At 42.9% G+C, this 20,416-nt stretch overlaps 1 protein-coding gene across 2 annotated transcripts; it reads right to left on the reverse strand.

Annotated features, from left to right (window-relative positions):
• Nucleotides 1–324: 324 nt before the first annotated feature.
• On the reverse strand, nucleotides 325–19,530 carry LOC113010302 (uncharacterized). 2 transcript variants are annotated; one of them, XM_080292411.1, is made up of 3 exons: nucleotides 19,222–19,453; nucleotides 3,913–4,042; nucleotides 325–949 (listed from the first exon to the last, which is right to left on the reverse strand). In XM_080292411.1, the coding sequence occupies exons 1-3, from the start codon at nucleotides 19,391–19,393 to the stop codon at nucleotides 751–753; spliced, it is 501 nt and encodes a 166-aa protein (XP_080148537.1). In that variant the 5' UTR covers nucleotides 19,394–19,453; the 3' UTR covers nucleotides 325–750. The 2 variants fall into 2 exon arrangements, with proteins under 2 accessions (XP_080148537.1, XP_026005114.1); XM_026149329.2 differs by lacking the exons at nucleotides 325–949; nucleotides 3,913–4,042 and adding an exon at nucleotides 9,765–12,676 and having other exon boundaries at nucleotides 19,222–19,530.
• Between the last annotated feature and the right edge of the window lie 886 nt (nucleotides 19,531–20,416).

The raw sequence follows: 20,416 nt of genomic DNA on the forward strand, positions 1-20,416 counted from the left end.
TGACCCAAGTCAACCACAATTAATAAGCGGATTGCACGAGTTATTATTAGTGCTGGATGTAATTACTTCTGTTTTGCTGTCATTGAAGCTCAAAAAGTTCAGAGCCATCCAAGCTTTGACCTCTTCAAGGTAGTTTAAAAGGAGTTGTATGGAGCCTGGATTATTAGGTGTTAAAGGAAGGTAAATTAGGCAGTCATCTGCGTGGCAGTGGAAGGATATCTCAGTTTGTTGCAGTAAATGAATAAATGATTGTGAGCAGCAAGGCTGCAGTGAGAAGAGAAAACAGATCCATGAATGACTGAAGCTCCATGCAGGCTGTGGAATAAAAACAAAGGAAATTATTTTGACTGTTTAGCTTTCAGTGCTGACTTTCATTTAATTTTTAATACACAACTAAACAAATCCATCATACTCATACAAAAATATCAAAGACAAAAGAGCAGAAACTGCAGCAGCTTCTTTTTCGGCTGCTGTATCAAATAAAAGGAGCAAAATCTCCTTCATCTGTGTCACTGCGTTAGTTTTCAGGTCTTTCAAATCTGACTCCAACAGTTTTCTCAGTGTTATATTTATTATTACACAAGCTGTAAATGTTTATTTTTTACAGATTTACATAAATGTAACGTTTTATTTTCAAAGTGGAGCCCAGACGTGAGTGTTTAGTGGATGTTCTTTGGCTCAGACACCACAGAGAGAAGAACCAGATGCTCTGTGTGAACAAATTGAAGCAGGAAAACTTTAAAAGCAGCATCACATCACATGAGAGCAAAAGCAGCTCCTCCTCCTGACTGCAGAAACCTGTCTGACTCCAGCTGTGAACATCAGACCACTCACAGCTAACTCCCAGTGAACATCACTTCCAACATTTCTCCTCTGGAAACATGGAAAAACTGGCTGTGATCTGGATCTTTGCAGCTCTCGTAGGTACGTATGTTTCTGACAGGAACACCTGAAATTCAAAGACATGTTTACAGCGTTACAGATCCAGTTTGGACTTTCTTTGAGCTCACTGTGTTTTTCCAATGATGGACATGTGACTGTGGAACAGAGCTGTAAATATAACATGTTGTTTCATCAGCAGGTAACAGCTTGGAAGATGATATTACTGCCAGCAGTGCTGAAGTGTTTTCATCAGAGGGCCGTACAGTTACTGTGTCCTGTAACTATTCAGTTCAAGCCCAGAATCTCCAGTGGTATCGACAGGATCCTGGATCAGCTCCTCAGTTCCTTCTCCTCATCACTGATACGAGTGAGCCGAGTGTGCTGAGAGCAACCCCCCCAAACCCTCGACTGACTGCTGCACTGGACAAGGAGAGAAATCGAGTCAATCTGAAGATCCAGAAGCTTCAGCTGTCTGACTCTGCTGTGTACTACTGTGCTCTGCAGCCCACAGTGACAGGAAACAGCAAAACTCTGTACAAAAACCTTTGGAGCAAAGACAACAGAATACTCCACAACATCCACTAGAGGGAGCCACACACTGTTAAACCTCTGATTCTTGTGTCATTGGACTGATGACAAAGACAACAGAGAAATGAAGCAGTAAAGATCAGAGACAGAGACAGAGCTGCTGTGGAAGCACAGAACTGTTTGATTGGCTCAGGAATTAAACTCGGCCCCGCCCACTAAAGTTGAGCTCATCCAATGACATTATTTGTTGGTCATTGTGCTGCAGTGGAAGAACATTGTTCATGTGCTGTCTGTCTGGCTTTAATAACTCCAAAGACATGTTGCTGCACCTCTTTTTGCTTCTATCTCACATTATAGGTGAGTTTAAGAACAGGGATTAAAGTTTAGTTGAAGCTGCTGCATTAAGCAGATATACAGACTGCATTTCACTACTTTTCTTCTTTCTTTTTCCAGGACTAACAGCTGGAGACTCAATCACTCCTCAACAACCTGAAGTCACTGAAACAGAAGGAGAATCTGTCAAACTCACATGTAGCTATGAGACGAGTGATGACATAGTTTACCTTCACTGGTACAGACATGATTCTGACCTTCAAGCTCCTCAGTTTATACTCTGGAAAGGAGCAAGATCTCGGAGTGATCGTCAATATATTCCTGATAAACGTTATAAAACCCAAACATCTTCTACATCAACTAATCTGACCATAGCAGCCCTAACCCTGGCAGACACAGCTCTCTACTACTGTGCTCTAGAAACACAGTGATACAAAGTGTAGAAGAGGCTGTACAAAAACCTGAACACAGATATCTGACTACTCTTCAAAGAGGAGGGAAGTGGTATTCAAAGCACAGCTTCATATCAGATGGATTCTGCTAATTCCTGTTTTATCAGAGTCACTGTGGTTACAGCTGCTAATGAAACACTGTGGGAGGATTCACATGAGCAGCAAATCCACATCAACCACAAACCAACACTTCATATCAGCACCAACAGTCAGGAGGAAACATCATCGCTGTCTGTGGTCCTGAAATGGAAAGAATCTGATATTTATATGTTGTGAAAGTTTTAGTGTCTCTGGTCACAGGACAGTCTGACAAATGAGATCCCAACCCCTTCATAAAATTTCAGTATTTCTTTGTTTTTTCTCTTTTGGTTTAAGGGATGGCATGAAGCCAGGGCTCTGCTTGACTTCTTGAAAATATGTGTTGGTGACAGAATTACAGAAGTTGCTCTTGCAGGAAATCAAAAATAAATTTTGATAAATAAAAGAAGAATAATCTTCCTTTGATTTTAGTGTCTTCTCTGGTGTCATGTGTTACAAAATGTAGTTAGATTTACTGTAAAATACTGGCAGCTGTGGTTGCTAGAACTTTACCATAACCACAGGGGAATACGATATTACTGTTTGTTTTTGTCAGTTTTATGTATTTCACATTTTTGAATGGTTCTCAGTAAAGAACATTAGAGTTGGCTGGCATTTTACAGCCAACAATGCTTATGGTTAAATCCAAAGGAAATCGCAGAAATCATAGATCTGTTGTAAACCAAGATACAAGTTCATAAAGCAGTGTTGAAATCTTTGCACATATAAATATGAAGGATAATCCATAGTGTCATGAAAACAATAATAAATTAACGACCCACAACATGGAGATTTATGCCCACCAAACTGAAGGATCTCAAAGTTCAAACTTCAAGGATCTTTTACACTCATACGGAGAAGAACATTTACTGCATGATGAAGAGCAGTAATATTTCCATACACAGTCAATCAATAAATATGAATATAAACTAACTGCATGCAATGATGGATGGTGTCACAGGCAAACCTCCCCCCTGCCAAATATGTTTCTTCTACATAGTGGAAGAGGTTCTCCTCTTTTTCATTACAATGGGACAAAAGCATCTCCTGAGCACCCTCCACATACCTGGAACATACTCATGAACCTGTCAATGTACAGGCTATGATCAGCTGACCTGCTGCTCTTTGTCGATTTAAACAACAGATTTTAGATGTCAGCAGATGTTTCACAGCTGTCCTCTCTGATTTCCGATCCCTTATTGTGATTTTAACACAATACTGCAAACTAACCTGTGTATCCTGCACAAAACTACTAAACATTATTTTCACACAAAATTTCAATAACAACGTTAGTATATCAGTATGCCTCACAACATGAAAATGCATAATTTATCAAAACACATCATAAACATATCAAAAACCTGGCCTCCTGCTCCGAGTCAACCCACCTTACCTGCTGGTACAAAACGGGCCCCAGCCCTCTGTTCAAAGCGTCAGTCAGCAGAATAAAAGGGAGGGAGAAGTTAGGTGTGTGTAGCAGGGGTTCCCCTCAAAGAGCTTTCTCCACCTCCACAAACACCACCTGGCACAGCTCCATCCACCACACCAGATGTGGGGCACCCTTTCAGGTGGTCAGGTCCACAAAGCCGGGCATGAACCAATAGTAGTAGTAACCGTCCACCCCCAAGAACCAACTCACCTCCTTTTTGTCTTGGGATGCGGACGCACCTGCCCACCTCCAATAGTATACGTCCCTCTGTGTAACTGCACACTTCTCCGGGTTGGCCTTGAGCCCCGCCCGCCTCGAAGACTCCAGGACCCCAGCGACCCTTGCACATAGAATAGAATAGAATAGAATAGCCTTTATTGTCATTGTACAGAGTATAATGAAATTGGAGTGCCACTCCCTTGGTGCAAGATAAATAATAAATATAAATGTAAAATATAAAAAGTACAATAAAACAATCGCAAGTACTCAAACAATAGTAAGTACGATATATACAGAATAGCAGCATAATATAATGGCAGTGACGGTATGGTATAGCTAAGCAGGTTCAATTGTTTTTGTGCTTATTTACTACGGTGATAGCTCTGGGAAAGAAGCTATCCCTGAATCTGTTTGTCCTGGTTTTATGTGACCTGTACCGTCGGCCTGACGGTAATAGTTCAAACAGTTGATTGCTGGGGTGAGAGTGGTCCTTGATGATATTGCCAGCTCTGCTGAGGTACCGAGAGTTTGCAGTGACCTCCAGGCTGGGCAGAGAGCAGCCAGTGATCTTCTGGGCTGTGTTGATGACCCTCTGCAGTACTTTCCTGTCCGCAGCTGAGCACCCTGCATACCATGTTGTTATGCCGTACGTTAGGATGCTCTCTATGGTGGCTCTGTAAAATGTCACCAGCAGCCTCTCCTCCAGGTTGTTCCTCCTGAGCACTCTCAGAAAGTGGAGACGCTGCTGGGCCTTTTTAACCACCGCCGTGGTATTTGCAGTCCAGGAGAGGTCATCAGAGATGTGCACGCCCAGAAACCTCATGGAGTGTACCCTCTCCACACAGTTCCCGTGAATGTAAAGTGGGGCCGGGTCTGCTCTGCCCTTCCTGAAGTCCAAGATAAGTTCTTTAGTTTTCGTGGTGTTCAGTTGGAGGTTGTTAACTGAACACCACTCAGTCAGTCTGTTGACCTCATCTCTGTAATTCAATTCAATTCAATTCAATTTTATTTATATAGCGCCAAATCACAACATAAGTCGCCTCAAGGCGCTTCATAGTCCGACTCTGTAGTCCGACTCATCCCCCCTTGAGATGAGTCCAACCACTGTGATGTCATCCGTGAACTTTATGATGGTGTTTGAGAGATGGGTAGGGGAGCAGTCGGATGTGTAGAGCGTAAACAGGAGGGGACTCAAAACACATCCTTTTTTTTTTTTTTTTTTTTTTTGCCTGTCCCGTTTGCCATCAGAATTGTTGTCTAAAGGCAAAGAAAGATGCCCAACGGATTTACTTTACCAAATTGACCATCCCAGCCTTGCCGTAATGGTCCATTTGATTCACCTTTTATTGTTTATTTTATTTTCACTTGCTGAATACGGGACAGACTTGACTGGAGGAAAGAAGGGGAGAAAGAAAGAGGGAAAGAGAAACAATGCATAAATCGATCACCTGGATCACCTGTTGAGAAAGAAAAAAGAAAAAAAGCAGAAGAGAACAAGAGTAATAGAATAAACAACATCACAATGATATATGGGAATATGACAGTAAATACTAAATATTAAACATTATTGTGCAGCACATAAGATCAACAGAACACAGTGTGCTTTGAGGTAGGAGCCAAAAAGGGTGTAGTTTGTGGGTGTGATCACCCGTGTGTACACCTGTGAGCATGGACGCGCTTGTTTTTTGTTTTTTAAAAGGTTCCTTCATGTAATGATCTGCTAGAGGGTGTGGGGGGGCCACAGCCCCGTCCTCCAGGGCATGAAGCAGGTATGGAGGAGATCAAAACTCCAGACATCCAGAGGCCCCCAGAACACAAGAGACCAAGGAAGACCAACAGAGGGGCAGCCGCGCCACTGTCCCAGAAAGAGCTGAGGAGAGTCCCAGATGAGGGCTCACTCATCAGCCGCGGAGCAGAAGCCAGGGGGAGTTGCAGTGACGCGCCCGTGAGCTCCGCCGGCAGCCAGCTGTGCCTGAGTGACCGAGCCCCAGGCCGAGAGGCCGGGGGCACCCCACCTCCGAAGTGGCCCGAGCGAGCCCCAGGCTCCAGGCCCCGATAAGCGGTCGCCAAGGGGTGAGCCGGTGTGTACCTGGACGCCCATCCCTAGACACAAAGAACCACCAACGCACCGATGTCTGAGGGAGTCCGCGACTTGCAGGGGAAGTGGTGGTAGGGGGAGATAGGCCTCCATACCTTGGAGGGCCTAAGATGTCCCCAGAGAGGTGGCACCTGACACCCAACCTGACATATAGACACAGACATACAGGCACACACAGATACAAACATCCATTTCCACCCTCATGTTCTCATATGCACTTACTCCACACTCAACCAACGTGGAGACAGACATAAAGAGACGCTGTACACACGATCACACTCCCCAAGCGTACTCTACAAACCGGGTCTAGGTACCCTTGCCCCTGGAGGGGGGAACTGCACCCAGACCCAGGTGGTGTTACCCTTTTCCCTGCGGTGGGGGGAGGCAGACCGCCCCGACTCCGCAGCAGCAGGGAGGCCCCACACTCCAGACCGCAGTCGGACGGCCAACTCCTCCTAGCCCTCCCGCTCCAGCAGGCCGCAGAGAACGGGGGTGAGAGAAGACTCCGAACCTCCCTCCACCCGCTCATTGTAGTGTTGATGCATGTGTGTTCTAAGGTGCATTTAAAACCCAGGAGGGCATGGAGCTACCTGCCAGAGAGCAGCAGGTAAGCGCATGGTCCCTCCTGCTAGCCCTCAATGTCTACGTGTATTTAAAATTGAGAGGTGGGCAACGACGCCAGGGGTGAGGTGCACACCCTGATGGTACTTTGGATTCCGTGTATCGTGCCCACCCCCAAGATCCTATATGTATGTGTAATGAGAGTGTGAGTAATGTGAATGTCTAAGTTGTGGGATAAAATTGAGGCAGAGGCATCCAGAAGGGGACAGAGGGGGGGGGGGGGGGGATGCCTCCTCTGCACCCTGGTGACATACCCCTACTCCAAGGCCCTGCATGTGTGGGTGGTTGTGGTGGAGCGGGAAGAGGGAGGCAGCTGGAGATGGGGAGGGAAGGAAGGGAGGGGCAAGTGACCCCTCCCTGGGGCCAGCTCCCCCGCTGACCCCAGTAGGCACCCCCATACTCCGTGACCCGCCAGGGAAAGGGGGCCCAGGCCCATCCAGACCGGGGCCCAGTGCAGCAGCGCCGCCCGGCCCCACAGAGCCCGGGACAGTCCACCCAACCCCACCACAGAGAAAACTGCACCCACCCCACCATTCACTCATCTTCCAGACTACATAAGACAATAGACGCCCAGGCTGAGATCTTCCTCCACCTCTCCTGTATCTCCCCCTCCTGCAGAGAGTTCCTGAGGAGAGGAAAGCTCCTGCAAGATGTGAGAAACCATTAGCAAGATAAGGTGAGAGGTGGCGGAGGTAAGTGACGGAAGTGACGGACAAGGTAAGCGACTCATGTTGTAACTGACGTCAGACGCCGGAGATTTTGGCGGAAAATTAAAGCAAATGGTAGTTTAGATTTGAACAAATTCATTTAAGCTTCAGTATTACCAAATACACTTATCAATTGTCTTATAACTAACAATATTTGTCTAAATAATCTCCAACACCCTGGAGAACAACGGGGAGAGTTTAGAGGCTCTCCAAGATTATATTGATCAGTGCTTTCAGGATCTCGTGATGAAGAAGGCTCAGAGTGCAGCTTCCCCGGCCAAACCTGAGACGCCGTCATCGAAAAGACAACGCTCCAAGGTTTGGAGGCCTATCTCCCCCCACCACCACTTCCCCTGCCAGTGGCGGACTCCCTCAGGTGTCGGTGCGTTGGTGGTTCTTTGTGTCTGGGGGTGGGCGTCCGGGTACACACCGGCTCACTCCTTGGCGGCCGTCTCTTCTCCCCTTTGGTTTTCTTTCTCTCCCTCTCTTTCTTTCATTCTCTCTCCCTGTCCTATCCCCCAGTCATGTCTGTCCCGTTTGTAGCAACTGAAAATAAAATAAATTCATAATTATAATAAAGGTCAATCAAATGGACCAATATGGCAAGGCCATGATGATCCACTTGGTAAAATAAATCCGCTTGGCATCTTTCTTGGCCTTAAGACAACAATTCTGGTGGCTAAATATCCAAACGGGACACACAAAAAAAAACAAAAAAAAAACATCCACATAGATGGCAGGACCCAAGGTTTCCCAGCAGAACATTGCCCAAAGAATTATACTGTTTCTTCGCACAGTGCATGATAAGCGATGCACACACACACAGCTATCTGATGTAAAAGAAAATTTGACTCATCAGACAAGGGCACCCTCTTCTATTTCTATGTGGTCCAGATCTGATATATTCTGATACGCATATGTCCCTGTTGTTGGCACTTTCGTTGGCAGACAGGTATCAGTATGGGCACCCTCACTGGTCTGCACCTATGCAGCCCCATACGCAATAAACTGTGATGCACTGTCTATCCTGACACCTTTCTATCAGAACCAACATTAACATGTTGGAACAGTCCAAAGTAATTCCACACTATGTGAATAATCATAAGTCCATAACCTAGACACCTATTGCTGATGTGCTTTGTGCAGTGGATCCGTGAAAGTATCACTAAACTGGCCTACATTAAAAAAAAAAAAAAGAAAAAAAAAAAAAGGAAAGACAACGCCCGGCAGATTCCCCCGGCTCAACATCGCCAGCCGGCAAAGATATTGCCGACATACTGGAGTCAATCGACAAGCGATTGTCCAGTTTCAACGCAAGGCTGTCCTTGGTGGAGATTCTTCACCGAGAATTTAAATGCTTGCGAGAATCCCTGGAGTTCAGCCAGCAGCAGGTGGAAACGCTTGCTGCTGAAAATGCCACGCTAAGGGAGTCGGTGAATTGTCTCACAGAAAATGTTACCCAGCTCAATAGAGAAAATAAAAAAATAAAAGAAACAGTTATTGATCTACAAGCTCTTAGCATGCGTGATAATCTGGTATTTTCTGGTATTCCAGAAGCCACTGGAGAGGACGCGGAGACCACGGTAAAAAGCTTCATCAAAACCCACCTGAAGCTGCCGGAGGACACTGTGAAGAACATCGTCTTCAATCGGGTACATCGCATCGGCCCCATTCGGGATACGGCCGGGAGACCACGTCCTATCGTGGCCAAATTCGGCCACTTCAAACAAAAGCAACATGTGAAAAGCCGCGGCAGGGAATTAAAAGGAACGGACTTCAGCGTGAACGACCAGTTCCCCAAAGAGATCTTGGAACGACGCAGGGTCCTCTTCCCAATCCGACGCGGCTTCATCCAGAAGGGCTCCCGCGCTGTCATCGCTGTGGACCGGCTGTACGTGGACGGACAGCTCCACCGCGACCCGAACATCACTCCGTGGCTGTATTAACCTCACACCAGATAAGAATCAGCTACACCCTTTCCCTATCCACTCACACTAACTTGCATTAACATCTGTTTAACTTACCAGCATCAAATCGCATCTTAAAGTGTGATTTCATAGCAGAATTAACACCGTCACTCTCCGTCAGTGATTTAATTGGAATGTTTACGTTTTGTTTTGTTTTTTTCTTCTCGTTTTTTTTTTTCTCTCTCTCTTTTCCCCCTCTTGGTTTTATGCTGCTCACCCCTGTCCTTGGTTTCTTTCTTTATTCCTTTCACTGCCTCGATCACCTGCTTCGACACTCATCCGCAAACATCCTTTATTTCGACACATACGCACCATGCGCTCAACGGCAGCACATTTACTTCAGTCAGACAGCGCACACAGTCGTTTAGGATACACACACTTAAGCCAAGCCTACTCATATTAGTAAATATGCAAACACAAAGTCAGACTCAGGGAGCATCTCGCCACACATTTTTTCTCTCTCTCCTTCTCTTTATTTATGAACAAGTGACGTATTCTCTCCACCTGTCTAAGCGACGCACACAGCATACATCCCTAGTTATACACAAACATCTATGGGTGCACTGAGGTTCATTACATGGAATATAAATGGAGCTGGCTCCAGAGAAAAGAGGTTAAAAATATTTAACCAACTCAAAAAACTACAGGCAGATGTTGTCCTTTTACAAGAGACCCACAGACATCTTAGAGGTTCGAATGAACTTAAAACACCTCAGTTTGCTAATGTGTTCTCAGCTTGTTATAATTCTAGACAAAGGGGAGTAGCAATTTTAATACATAAAAATATTAATTTCACAGTACTCGATACAGTTATAGATCCAGAGGGCAGATTCTTAATCATTAAACTATCTATACTTGATAAAAAGCTATGTATTGCAAGTGTATATGGTCCAAATGTTGATGATCCCTCATTCTTTCACGGTTTTTTCAGTGCACTCTCTGAACACTTAGATGACACACTCAAAACACATCCTTGTGGAGACCCGGTGCTGATTGTGATGGTGCTGGACCGGTGGGGGCCGAGTCTGACAGACTGTGGTCTATTTGTCAGGAAGTCCTTGATCCAGAGGCAGATGGGGTGGAGAGTCCCAGGTGAGACAGTTTCTGGACCAGGATCTCCGGGATGATATGATTGCATACTGAACTAAAGTCAAGAAAGAGCATTCTCACATAGCTTCCTCGGTGCTCCAGGTGACTCAGCGCAGTGTGGAGCGCTATGGTGATAGCGTCCTCAGTGGATCGATTTGTCCTGTAGGCAAATTGGTGGGGGTCCAGAGTGGGAGGCAGACCAGCCCAATGTTGCTTTGGATGATAACATCATCCAGGTATGCAGCAGCATATGTAGCGTGCAGCCACAGCACCCGGTCCATGAGGTGCTGGAAAGTAATAGTCCAAATAAGCTGAACAGAAGTGTGATGAATTAATACAACCCATACGGCGTGGAAAAGGCAGTTTTTTCTTAGACTTTGCAAACAAGGGAATCTGCCAGTTGCCCTTGGTTAAATGCAGCATTGTGAAAAAAACCAGCAGCGCATAACTGGTTCAGGAGCTCGTCGACCGAGCGCATGGGATAAGCATCAAAGCGAGACACTTCATTCACCTTTCAGTAGTCCACACAGAGAACCATCTTCCTTCACTACAAGAACTATGGGGATACACCAAGCACTGTGCGACTCTTCTGTTACTCCCAGCTAAACATTTCAGTCAATTCCTTTTATGCAATTTGTCTCTTGTGCTCAGGTAACCTGTAGGTCTGTGAATTCAGAGTCATGCTAGGCAGTGTTTCAAAGTGATGCTCCATGAGATTCAGGTGAGATGATACTCACCTGGATAGTACAGCTCATCCATCTTATTAACCAGAGACGTTTAGTTACGTCTAAAAATAACCCACGATAGGTGAAATCCACAAAGTAGCCAACTTTATTTTTTACAATTATTAGAGATGTTTTAAGGCTGTAAAACCCCTCACTACACACTTTACTCTCGTTTAAACACTCTCAAAGTTCAAACCTTCGTAGAAAAATAAGCGCAGTATTAGTATTAAACGTTTCATTGACATTTTTGTGTTTGTTGGAAAAAGCTTACAAACATACAGTACAGCACTTTAGTCACACTGCTAGCGACTGAAGATTTAGGTAAATTTGACAAGCTGAATGCATTCTGTACTGTACAGGAGACACTGCAGGAGATTGATTGATAATGGTCTACAGCCAATCAGGATGCAGGACACAATGTGCTTTAAAAAAAAAAAAAAAAAAAAAAAAAAAAAAAAGCATGTAAAATTGCACAAAAGAAATCTGTGAAAGGTGAACCACATAGCGAGGGACCACTGTATTATTATTTCATATCATTGTCACAACATACTAACTTTAATTACACAACACAGAGATTGACAGTTATCCAATATACAGCAAGTAAAGGAAAACATTTCCAAAAACAAACAAAACTTAAAGTTTTGGAACAGGTTAGACCAATCTCACATCTAATAAACTGGAAGACCTTGGCTTCCATGATATCATTTTCTCTCTAGAAAGAGTACGACTTCTGACTTGTGTGAGTTTTCATGTGGCGCAACAATGAACAACTAAAACCAAACATTTTCCCGCATGCTTTACAATGATATGGCTTCTCACCAGTGTGAACTCTCATGTGCTTCCTTACATCACTACTGTATGCAAACATTTTCCCACATGCTTTACAAGCATATGGCTTCTCTCCCGTGTGCGTTCTCATGTGGCTCGATAAAGAACTTGTACTTGCAAACATTTTCAAACAGGTTTTACAAGGAAATGGTTTCTCACCAGTGTGAACTCTCATGTGCTTCAGTAAATCACCACTCCATGCAAACATTTTGTTGCATGTTTTACAAGGATATGGTTTCTCACCAGTATGGATTCTATAATGTCTTTTGATTTCATAATTCTGCTTAAAGGCTTTTCCACAAACATCACATTTGAAAGCCCTTTTGCTTGTGTCAGAGTGATTCTCTGATGTAGGCGAATCATCTGCATTCTTGTGACTTTTTTTTCTATTTCTAGTTGATCCTGAATCTACAGTCTTGCTTCTTTCCTGAGACTGTCTTTCAGTTACATCAGAGCTGTGAGAGAGAAGTTGATCCCAGCTGACTGGGTCTGGTTTGCTGTGGTCACTTTCCTTATGAATAAAAGTCACCATAAAGGTATCCGTCTCCTCCTTCAGTCCCAGCTGCTCTCCCTCCTGACTGCTGCACAGTTCCTCCTCTTCCTCTTTAATCTTTGGAGGTTCTGGTTCCTCCTGCTCCACACTGGAGCTCCTCTCCTGGTTACAAAGCTGCTGCTCAGGGAGAACCTCCTCCTCCGAGGAGACGTGTTGCTGTGGGACGTCTAGAGGGACGAAAGGAGAAAACAAATACACTTGAGATTCTCTAAACTCAAGTCACTAATTTTAAGGGTGGAGAAAGCAAAACGATGCAATGGAGTATTAGGGACATATCAAAAAATATATATGTCATTGATCATTTTGAGAAAAAGTCAAAATGTGGAGATGTTTTAAGAAACTGCCGTTGCTGCTGTACTCTATAAAATGCCTTGTGCAGATGAGTCCTGTGAGACAACATCGATCCTCTTTACTCTACGAGGTTGTAACCATCGATGACCTCACATTTGTCCACGACTAGCTGTTTCATTTTGTGTAAATCTCCTTCATGTTTGTTTTTTTCCATCTGAGCATGCACAGCTTTCTGTACCATCTCTTCAGCCCTGAGTTTATAAACTGAAAGCCAAATCATTCAAGTACGGCCTCACTAACTCAGAGAACAGTTTGTCTTGAAACAACTAATCTTCACATTGATTTTTTTCTCTAAATACAATTTAGATTTTTTGACCTATACGACCTATAAAGAACTGAAAGACAAAAGAAAGTGTCGTCAGATCACAAGCTGTCCCAGTGGCTTCAAGCGCACATTCAGGCCTGTGAGACTCATTTAGACACACTGAGCCATGGCTCTGTGCTATATGCACACATTTCTGCATCTCTGCCATTCAAACACACGTCATCCGCCATCCTTTTCAGGGTCGCGAGCCTATCATATAAACACACGTCATATATAGTTTATTTTACGTAATATTCAAATGTTGTCTTTCTCAAGCACTTTTCATTTTGTGTTTCCATAAGTCTTATTTAGTGCATTTATTACTAATAGAGAGAACGCACATTTTAAGACCAGACACGTTTGAAACCTTTTGTCCTCCACAGTGAAAAATGGCTGAAAATAAAAGCAGCTGCTAGTTTGATCAATTCTGCAGCTTTGCAGTCTCCAGTATCACTGAAATGCAGCCAGATGTTTGTTTTATGTTTCTTCACTTTTTCCCGACATGCTTGAATTTAAATCCGGCTCCCGTCTCTCTGTGTGCCTGCCTGTAGCACTACATATGCTGTCTTCAAAACGTCTGCCCCCCTTTATTCTTCCACGTAATGGTATGGTCCCAGTGTGTCTTTCCATGTGATTGGCCACATGGTGTGCCCATCAAAATAAAGTCCCACCCCTGTCTGCATGGATTCTAAGCAGGCTAAAGATTCAGCTCCGACATATAGACGGGCGATTACAGTTTTGCTGAATTGCTAAAACACTAAATCCCATTGTAAAAATTATACTGCCAACTATGAAAACTCTTTCATTAAATCAATCCCACAGATGCCAAAATCTGAAACACTGTTCATCTGGTCAGGACACCATTTGCAAATCTGAATCTCCCATTTACCAAACTCTAAACTTTCAAACTCAAAACACATTTAGCAGTGTGGCGCACTTGTACCCAGAATGATGGACACAGGCAACAGAAGCGAAACACAACTAACACACAGTTTTCATCATTAACACACTACCACTCATAATTTAAAACACATGTTGCAACCAACAGCTTCATCCACAAAGATGTATTCACAAGGCCTAACCGTTGAGTCAAGCTCAAAGATTCTCTGTACACAACAAACTCATTTTAGTTCTGTAAATGAAATAGTCTGATATACTTGCATAGCACATGTTTACATCATACTATCTTATGCCATGTTATACCTCTAAGTAAAGATTGTGAAATCATTATGTAGTTTTAGGCTGCATTATTCTCCTGACTTAGAAGAAGGTGATAACTATTACATTTATTAAACTGATTTGTATTACATGAGACTGCTGCTTTATTGTGGATGAATTACATTGTTTATGATGCATTATACTGCTGATTCATAAGTAAAACTGTTTTCAGAGAATCATGGCGTTATTTGTCTGATTAGGAAGAACAGAACACACTGCACAGGAAGCCAAGGTCATAACTTAGGCTCACTGAGAGAGTAAGAATGTGGATGTTTAGGTTTTATGACTGTGGAAGGGGGGGCCAAAGCTCTAAGAATGCGAGAAACGGTCAGACACTTTGGCTACATTCACACTGCAGGCGAAAGCGCATCAAATCCGACTTTTTTGACCCTATGCGACTCATATCCGATCATGGTGTGACAGTGTGAACGGCACAAATCCGATATTTTCAAATCCGATCTGGGTCACTTTCGTATGTGCTATTTACATTATTATGTAAATAACAAAATAACTTAAAGCAAAAATTGGGAAACATAAAGTCCGAAGTCTTTATATTAAGAGCCATCAGTCAAACATATTGTTTGGTCTGGGTCTAAACAGAGTGCGTTGTGTGTGTGACGTCTTCTTTTGCGCATGCGGTCGCTTTGAGCGTTCACACTAGAGCGCGTTTGCAGTCGCATTTTATTTGTAGTGTGAACAAGCAGACGGAAAAAAAATTGGATTTGATCAAAAAATCGGAATTGAGCATCAAGACCTGCAGTGTGAACGTAGCCTTTGAGATCTGGCAGACGCCTTCCAGTCCACATCTCCCATCTAGACGTTTTTTAATGCTCAAAGTGTTGTATGGAATAAAGAGATTGTTGATTGAGCATTTATACACCAGGTGTTGTTCTTCCTTCAGCCCAAAGAATTGGGAGATTTAACAATACTTATAACTAAATGGTATTTTGCTTAGAATTGAAAGATGGCCAAATGAGGGTGGAAGAACACGCATGTGCTCACAACACCAGTAGGGCTGGGCGAAATGATTATTTTCCCTAATCGATGAATCTAGCGATTAATTTTACAATCCGATTCTATTTTAATTTTATTCGATTATAAGCACTTTAACAATGTTGTAATAGTGTCCACGACGGCTATGCTTAGCAGGTGGTGCATTATCCTCGTTAACATTTTTCCTGCGGCCAATTCGCTGTCTCACATTTTCGTCTTTCGCAGATTCCCATAATCAGCCTGCGCGCATTCCGACTCATTTTGCCAGCATGGGCCACAAATAAAAACCAACTAAACAGCAGCTTAAATGAGTTTTGCATTTACGGAGGTTGAGTGTTTTTCTCTGTGTCTATGAGTGAGTGTATGCCTACGAGGGGGGTGTCTGGATGAATTAAAGAGTAAAAAGCAGTGTTGGTAAAAAAGTTGAAAACATACGGTGGTTTGTCCTTTGCAGAAGCTGCTCCTGGATGCTGTCGTTTGAGGTGCTGGTGGATAGCCGTCGTGCTTTTATGATAGGCCATTTCCACCTTACAAAGTCGGCAAATGACTGAAACACTTCCTTTTCTGTTAAAATATCCCCATACTGTAGAATTGCGAATTCGGGTGGATTGATTTAAGTCGACTGCGGCTGCCTCAATCATGTTGCTGCTACTCGCTGCCGCCATGTCTGTTTTGAAAGTGACGACGCATCGACGCACGTTTTTTTTTTTTAACGTCGACGTAATCGATTACGTCGACACATCGTCCCAGCCCTAAACACCAGGAGACACTTATTGTGGATATGGTCCGTCAAAATAATGCAATTTGACTGCATGAAATGCAGCAAGGGAATATAGAAGACAACATACATGTTGAATCTAGCAAAAAGGAGAAGAAAAGGTTGCAATGTCATAGGTCAATGTGCCACTATTGAACTGCATGGCCAGCGTGGTGGAAATGTAACTGTGCTGCCATCAGCAGCTGTGGGTTTCTCCACAGTCATGTTACTGTTGGGCTGTACAACAACGAACTTATAGCAACATTCCTGGATGGTCTACAGGATGCTTTGCTTGAGTAGAGAGACCGCGAGCAGGCAGAGCATCCCATATCATTTGGGACAATGTGAGCTTTCACTGTGGTTCAAAATTATGCAACTGGTTTCACAATGAGCAGCATTTTATCAATGTGTTTCTTCCACCATACTCTCCCTTTTGAACCCTATTGAGGTGTTTTTCTCAGCACGGAGATGGAAAGTATACGACCGAAACCCTTACACACAGGAAAATCTACTTCAAGCAAAGAATGGAGCATGTGGTGAGATGGGACTGGAATCTTCTCAGGGCTGGATCTGGAATCTCGTTGCCTTGCAAGGGAGACCATAACATATGATGTGGATGAAGTCCTGTGGCCTGACCCAGCACAGAGGTGTGATGCTGAGGCAGATTAAGTTACCTGAATATGCTGTAAAAATATATAATTTTTTAATGTATATATATATATATATATATATATATATATATATATATATATATATATATATATATATATATTTTTTTTTTTTTTTTTTTTTTTTTTTTTTTTTTTACGGCAGTTTTCTTTTTGTCAAAATGTGAGAATAAATGAATGAACAGATAAATATTATTTTCCAGCTCTCTCACAGTGTTTTGTATTTATTTCTGTAGTGTGTAATCGTTGCTAAGTCGTGTTTGCACACTGGCTGGTTTTGTGTGGTTTTTGACAGTAGTGCTTGATTTTGACAAAAGTTAAAATAGTTTTGGGTCAAATGTTTGGTTTTGCAAGACAAGTCGAAGATTTTGTGTGTGTAGCTTGAATTTTGGAGTTTGTGTTTAGTGTTTTGAGACAAAGAGATGAGATTTAAGGAAATGTGTTTTAGCAATTCAGAAAAACCGTAATAACTCACATAAGAAATTATCACGGGGGCTGGATATTAGGGCTGCTCGATTATGGCAAAAATGATAATCACGATTATTTTCACTGAAATTGAGATCTCGATTATTTGACGATATTTATTTAACCCTTTAAGACCTACTATAGAACCAAGTCTGCCAGAGCTTATATTATATTTTTTACATGTTGTAGAGCCATTTGTGGGAGCATTTCAAGTTGCTATACAACTGTTATAGCTCATATTTTAATAATATGTATGCATTAAGTCCATAGTAACTACATTAATTGCAAAAAAGTGCAATAAACTACAAAAAAAATTGAAAATCGTTTTTGGGTTTTTTTTTTACATATATTTCTACTTTGAGAAATTTAAGAGGTTTATCCCTCAAAACTTTAAATACAAAAAAGTTGCAAAAAATAGTTTACAACAACAGGAAATTTATTTTGAGTGTCTTCATAGTTTTATTTTGGAGATACATTAATTTTTATATACTGCAGGAAAAACGAAAAAACAATCCTATGATGCAAATTTGCAAAGAAAACAGCAGTTGCATCAAAATAAATTTCCGCGAAAATGACGTCACTTTCGGGCAGGAAATGGCGGACATGTGACAGTTCGCGCTGACATCTGTTTAACTGTGGGAAGTGTTACGAACAGCTGATTGGATCGGCAAAGCGTGTTTCTGGAATATTATGTTTTTGTTCCTGCAAGCGCTTTTTATGCAGTTTTTGCAAAGCTATATGTGGAAGGAAACCGTGACCGAGGACAAGCTGATGGCATAAGATGCAAGTACAACTCCTCTGGTTTATTGCGCTAGCTTACACGGTTCAGGTTCTACAGGGATTTAAAAATAGTTACACAAAACGGAGCGTGCTGCTCTGACCGGTTTTAAAGGGTTAACAATGACTTTAAAAAATAATATAAAATAGTGTGCAACACCACTGAAGTTTTTTTTACCTCTCTTTTCAACCAGCGGCAGTCACTCTCCTCTCCAAATAACTTCTGCTTAGCTTTCCGAGCTTCCCTCGGGTCCTCTTAATCAGCGGTCTCCAACCTTTTTTGCGCCACGGACCGGTTTATGCCCGGCAATATTTTCACGGACCGGCCTTTAAGGTGTCGCGGATAAATGAGGGAGGGGCTAATAATCGGCTCAGTCATTTTTAATGATCGTTGAAAGCCCAGATCGTAATCGTGATTAAAATTCGATTAATTGAGCAGCCCTACTGGATATAGCTGTATTCTAGGCCGAATGTGGCCCGCGGGCTATAAGTTTGACGCCCCGGATTTAACACATTCACACAGGTTCATTATTTCCTGCATTTTCACAGACATTTCACTTTTATTAGTTACAGGTTCAGCTGAGAGAATTTGCTTGCCGTTTACACACGGCTGAGAAAATGGAGTTAAACTTGTTCTCTGCTTCAGTAAAACCATTAAAGCATCACTGAGGAGCAACGCGAGGGCTCGACTCTAAACACTCAATGTGAGAACTGATGAAGAGTTGGGATCTGAAAAACTGGATTATAGGTGGCAGACAGTTGGTGTTGTAAGCCACCGCCTCCAGTTCTGAGATCCTTCCCAGATGCCTTAACGCCCACTCACATCCTGGCCACTTAAAGAAATCCAGACACTTTTCTTTCCAAGCTCCTTAGACTACGATGACCTGGAGGACTGAGAACCTTCACAGACCTTTGTAATGAATAGTTTTCATATTTTGTTGTTGTTTATATGAGCTGTGTGAAACAACAGGGTTATAACTGTCTGTGGTGAATAAAGATGTATTTTATAGTCCACCCTCTGCACATTGCAATTTGAATTTGAGTTGAAGTGAGTTCACCCATCAGAGCGAAACTCGCCTGTCCTCTGTTTGCTCTTTGTTAGCTCACATCAAAAAGTCCTCACAATCAGAAACGTCCCGCAGAGCTGTGATCAGGATCCTCCCTCAGAGGGACACTCACCTGTCCTGTGCAGCTTGATTTGGGGTTTCCAGGTGATATCCAGCAGTCTGCGCTGACGGTCGATCTCTTCCTCGTACTGGACGATCGTTTTTTCAAACTCCAAGAATATTTGTTCAGCAGCAGCAGTTAGTCGCTCGTTGATGAACTCTCTCAGATACTGAACTGAAGGCATCGTTGCTGCCGCAGCTCACACACTCAGCTCACACACTCAGCTCACACACTCAGCTCACACACAACAACACAACAACACTCGGCTCGGTCACATAGGAACAAAGCTAATGCTACTTCCGCATTTGTGCAGTTCACTTCCGTCTACTGTTGCACAAGGGAAGTTCCGCCAAAACAGGACATTTTACTCGTTGTTCCGCCTTTAAAAAAGTTCTTATCATTGAGGTTTTAGTTGGGATATTTTTTCTGGATTTCTTAATAACAAAAATACATCCGAAAAGATTCTAAACATGAAACAGTGACGAAAAAGATCGTTCATGAATAAAACACTGTGAATTTCATCTTGCAAACTGTCTAATGATATTCAACTCATGTCTCATCTAATCGTGGATGGAAATCAGTTTTTGTGTTAGTGTGGGCGTACATGAGCAGCGTAAAATAGAAAAAGGGTTTATTCATGTATTTGCTAACAGAAAGAGTGATCAATCCTACTGAATCCAGCCTGTCAGTAATGTTTAATACTTAACATCACTGTATATTTTACTGTTTCACTCACTTCGATGTTGGAGGTTCAAAATCATCCACAGGCCCCGCCCACATACGTCCAGCTCAACCAATGAGATGATTTCTGTCTGGAGAGCAAAAAGTTTGAGGAAATAAAAGCACAACCTGGTGAATCTTCTGCAGTGGAAGAACGTTGTTCATGTGCTGTCTGTCTGTCTTCCGCAGCTCCAAAGACATGTTGCTGCACCTCTTTTTGTTTTCATCTCACTTCATAGGTGAACTTTTGTCTCTTTCTCAGAACGCAACATTTCTTTCTCTGCTCTGAACTCTGCTAGAAATGAATCATTGGTCTGGAGGATTGTAGATTTTTACTTCTGTCCTACTTTTCCTCATTTCCACTGTCTTCTCCTCTCAGCCTCATGGACAATGTTAGTCTGATGGCTTCATTTTCTCTACTTTTTCCAGGACTAACAGCTGGAGACTCAATCACTCCTCAACGACCTGAAGTCACTGAAACAGAAGG

Source organism: Astatotilapia calliptera, chromosome 18 (genome assembly GCF_964374335.1).
Source record: "Astatotilapia calliptera chromosome 18, fAstCal68.1, whole genome shotgun sequence".
NCBI classification, from domain to species: Eukaryota; Metazoa; Chordata; class Actinopteri; order Cichliformes; family Cichlidae; genus Astatotilapia; species Astatotilapia calliptera.

What these genes read in the sequence shown, in the direction of transcription:
- LOC113010302 (XM_026149329.2), bottom strand. Translation starts at nt 19,393, where the DNA reads ATGCCTTCAGTTCAGTATCTGAGAGAGTTCATCAACGAGCGACTAACT. An exon ending in AATCAAGCTGCACAGGACAG is followed by an intron (nt 12,677 to 19,221) that starts GTGAGTGTCCCT and finishes TCGTCCCTCTAG; the next exon opens with ACGTCCCACAGCAACACGTC.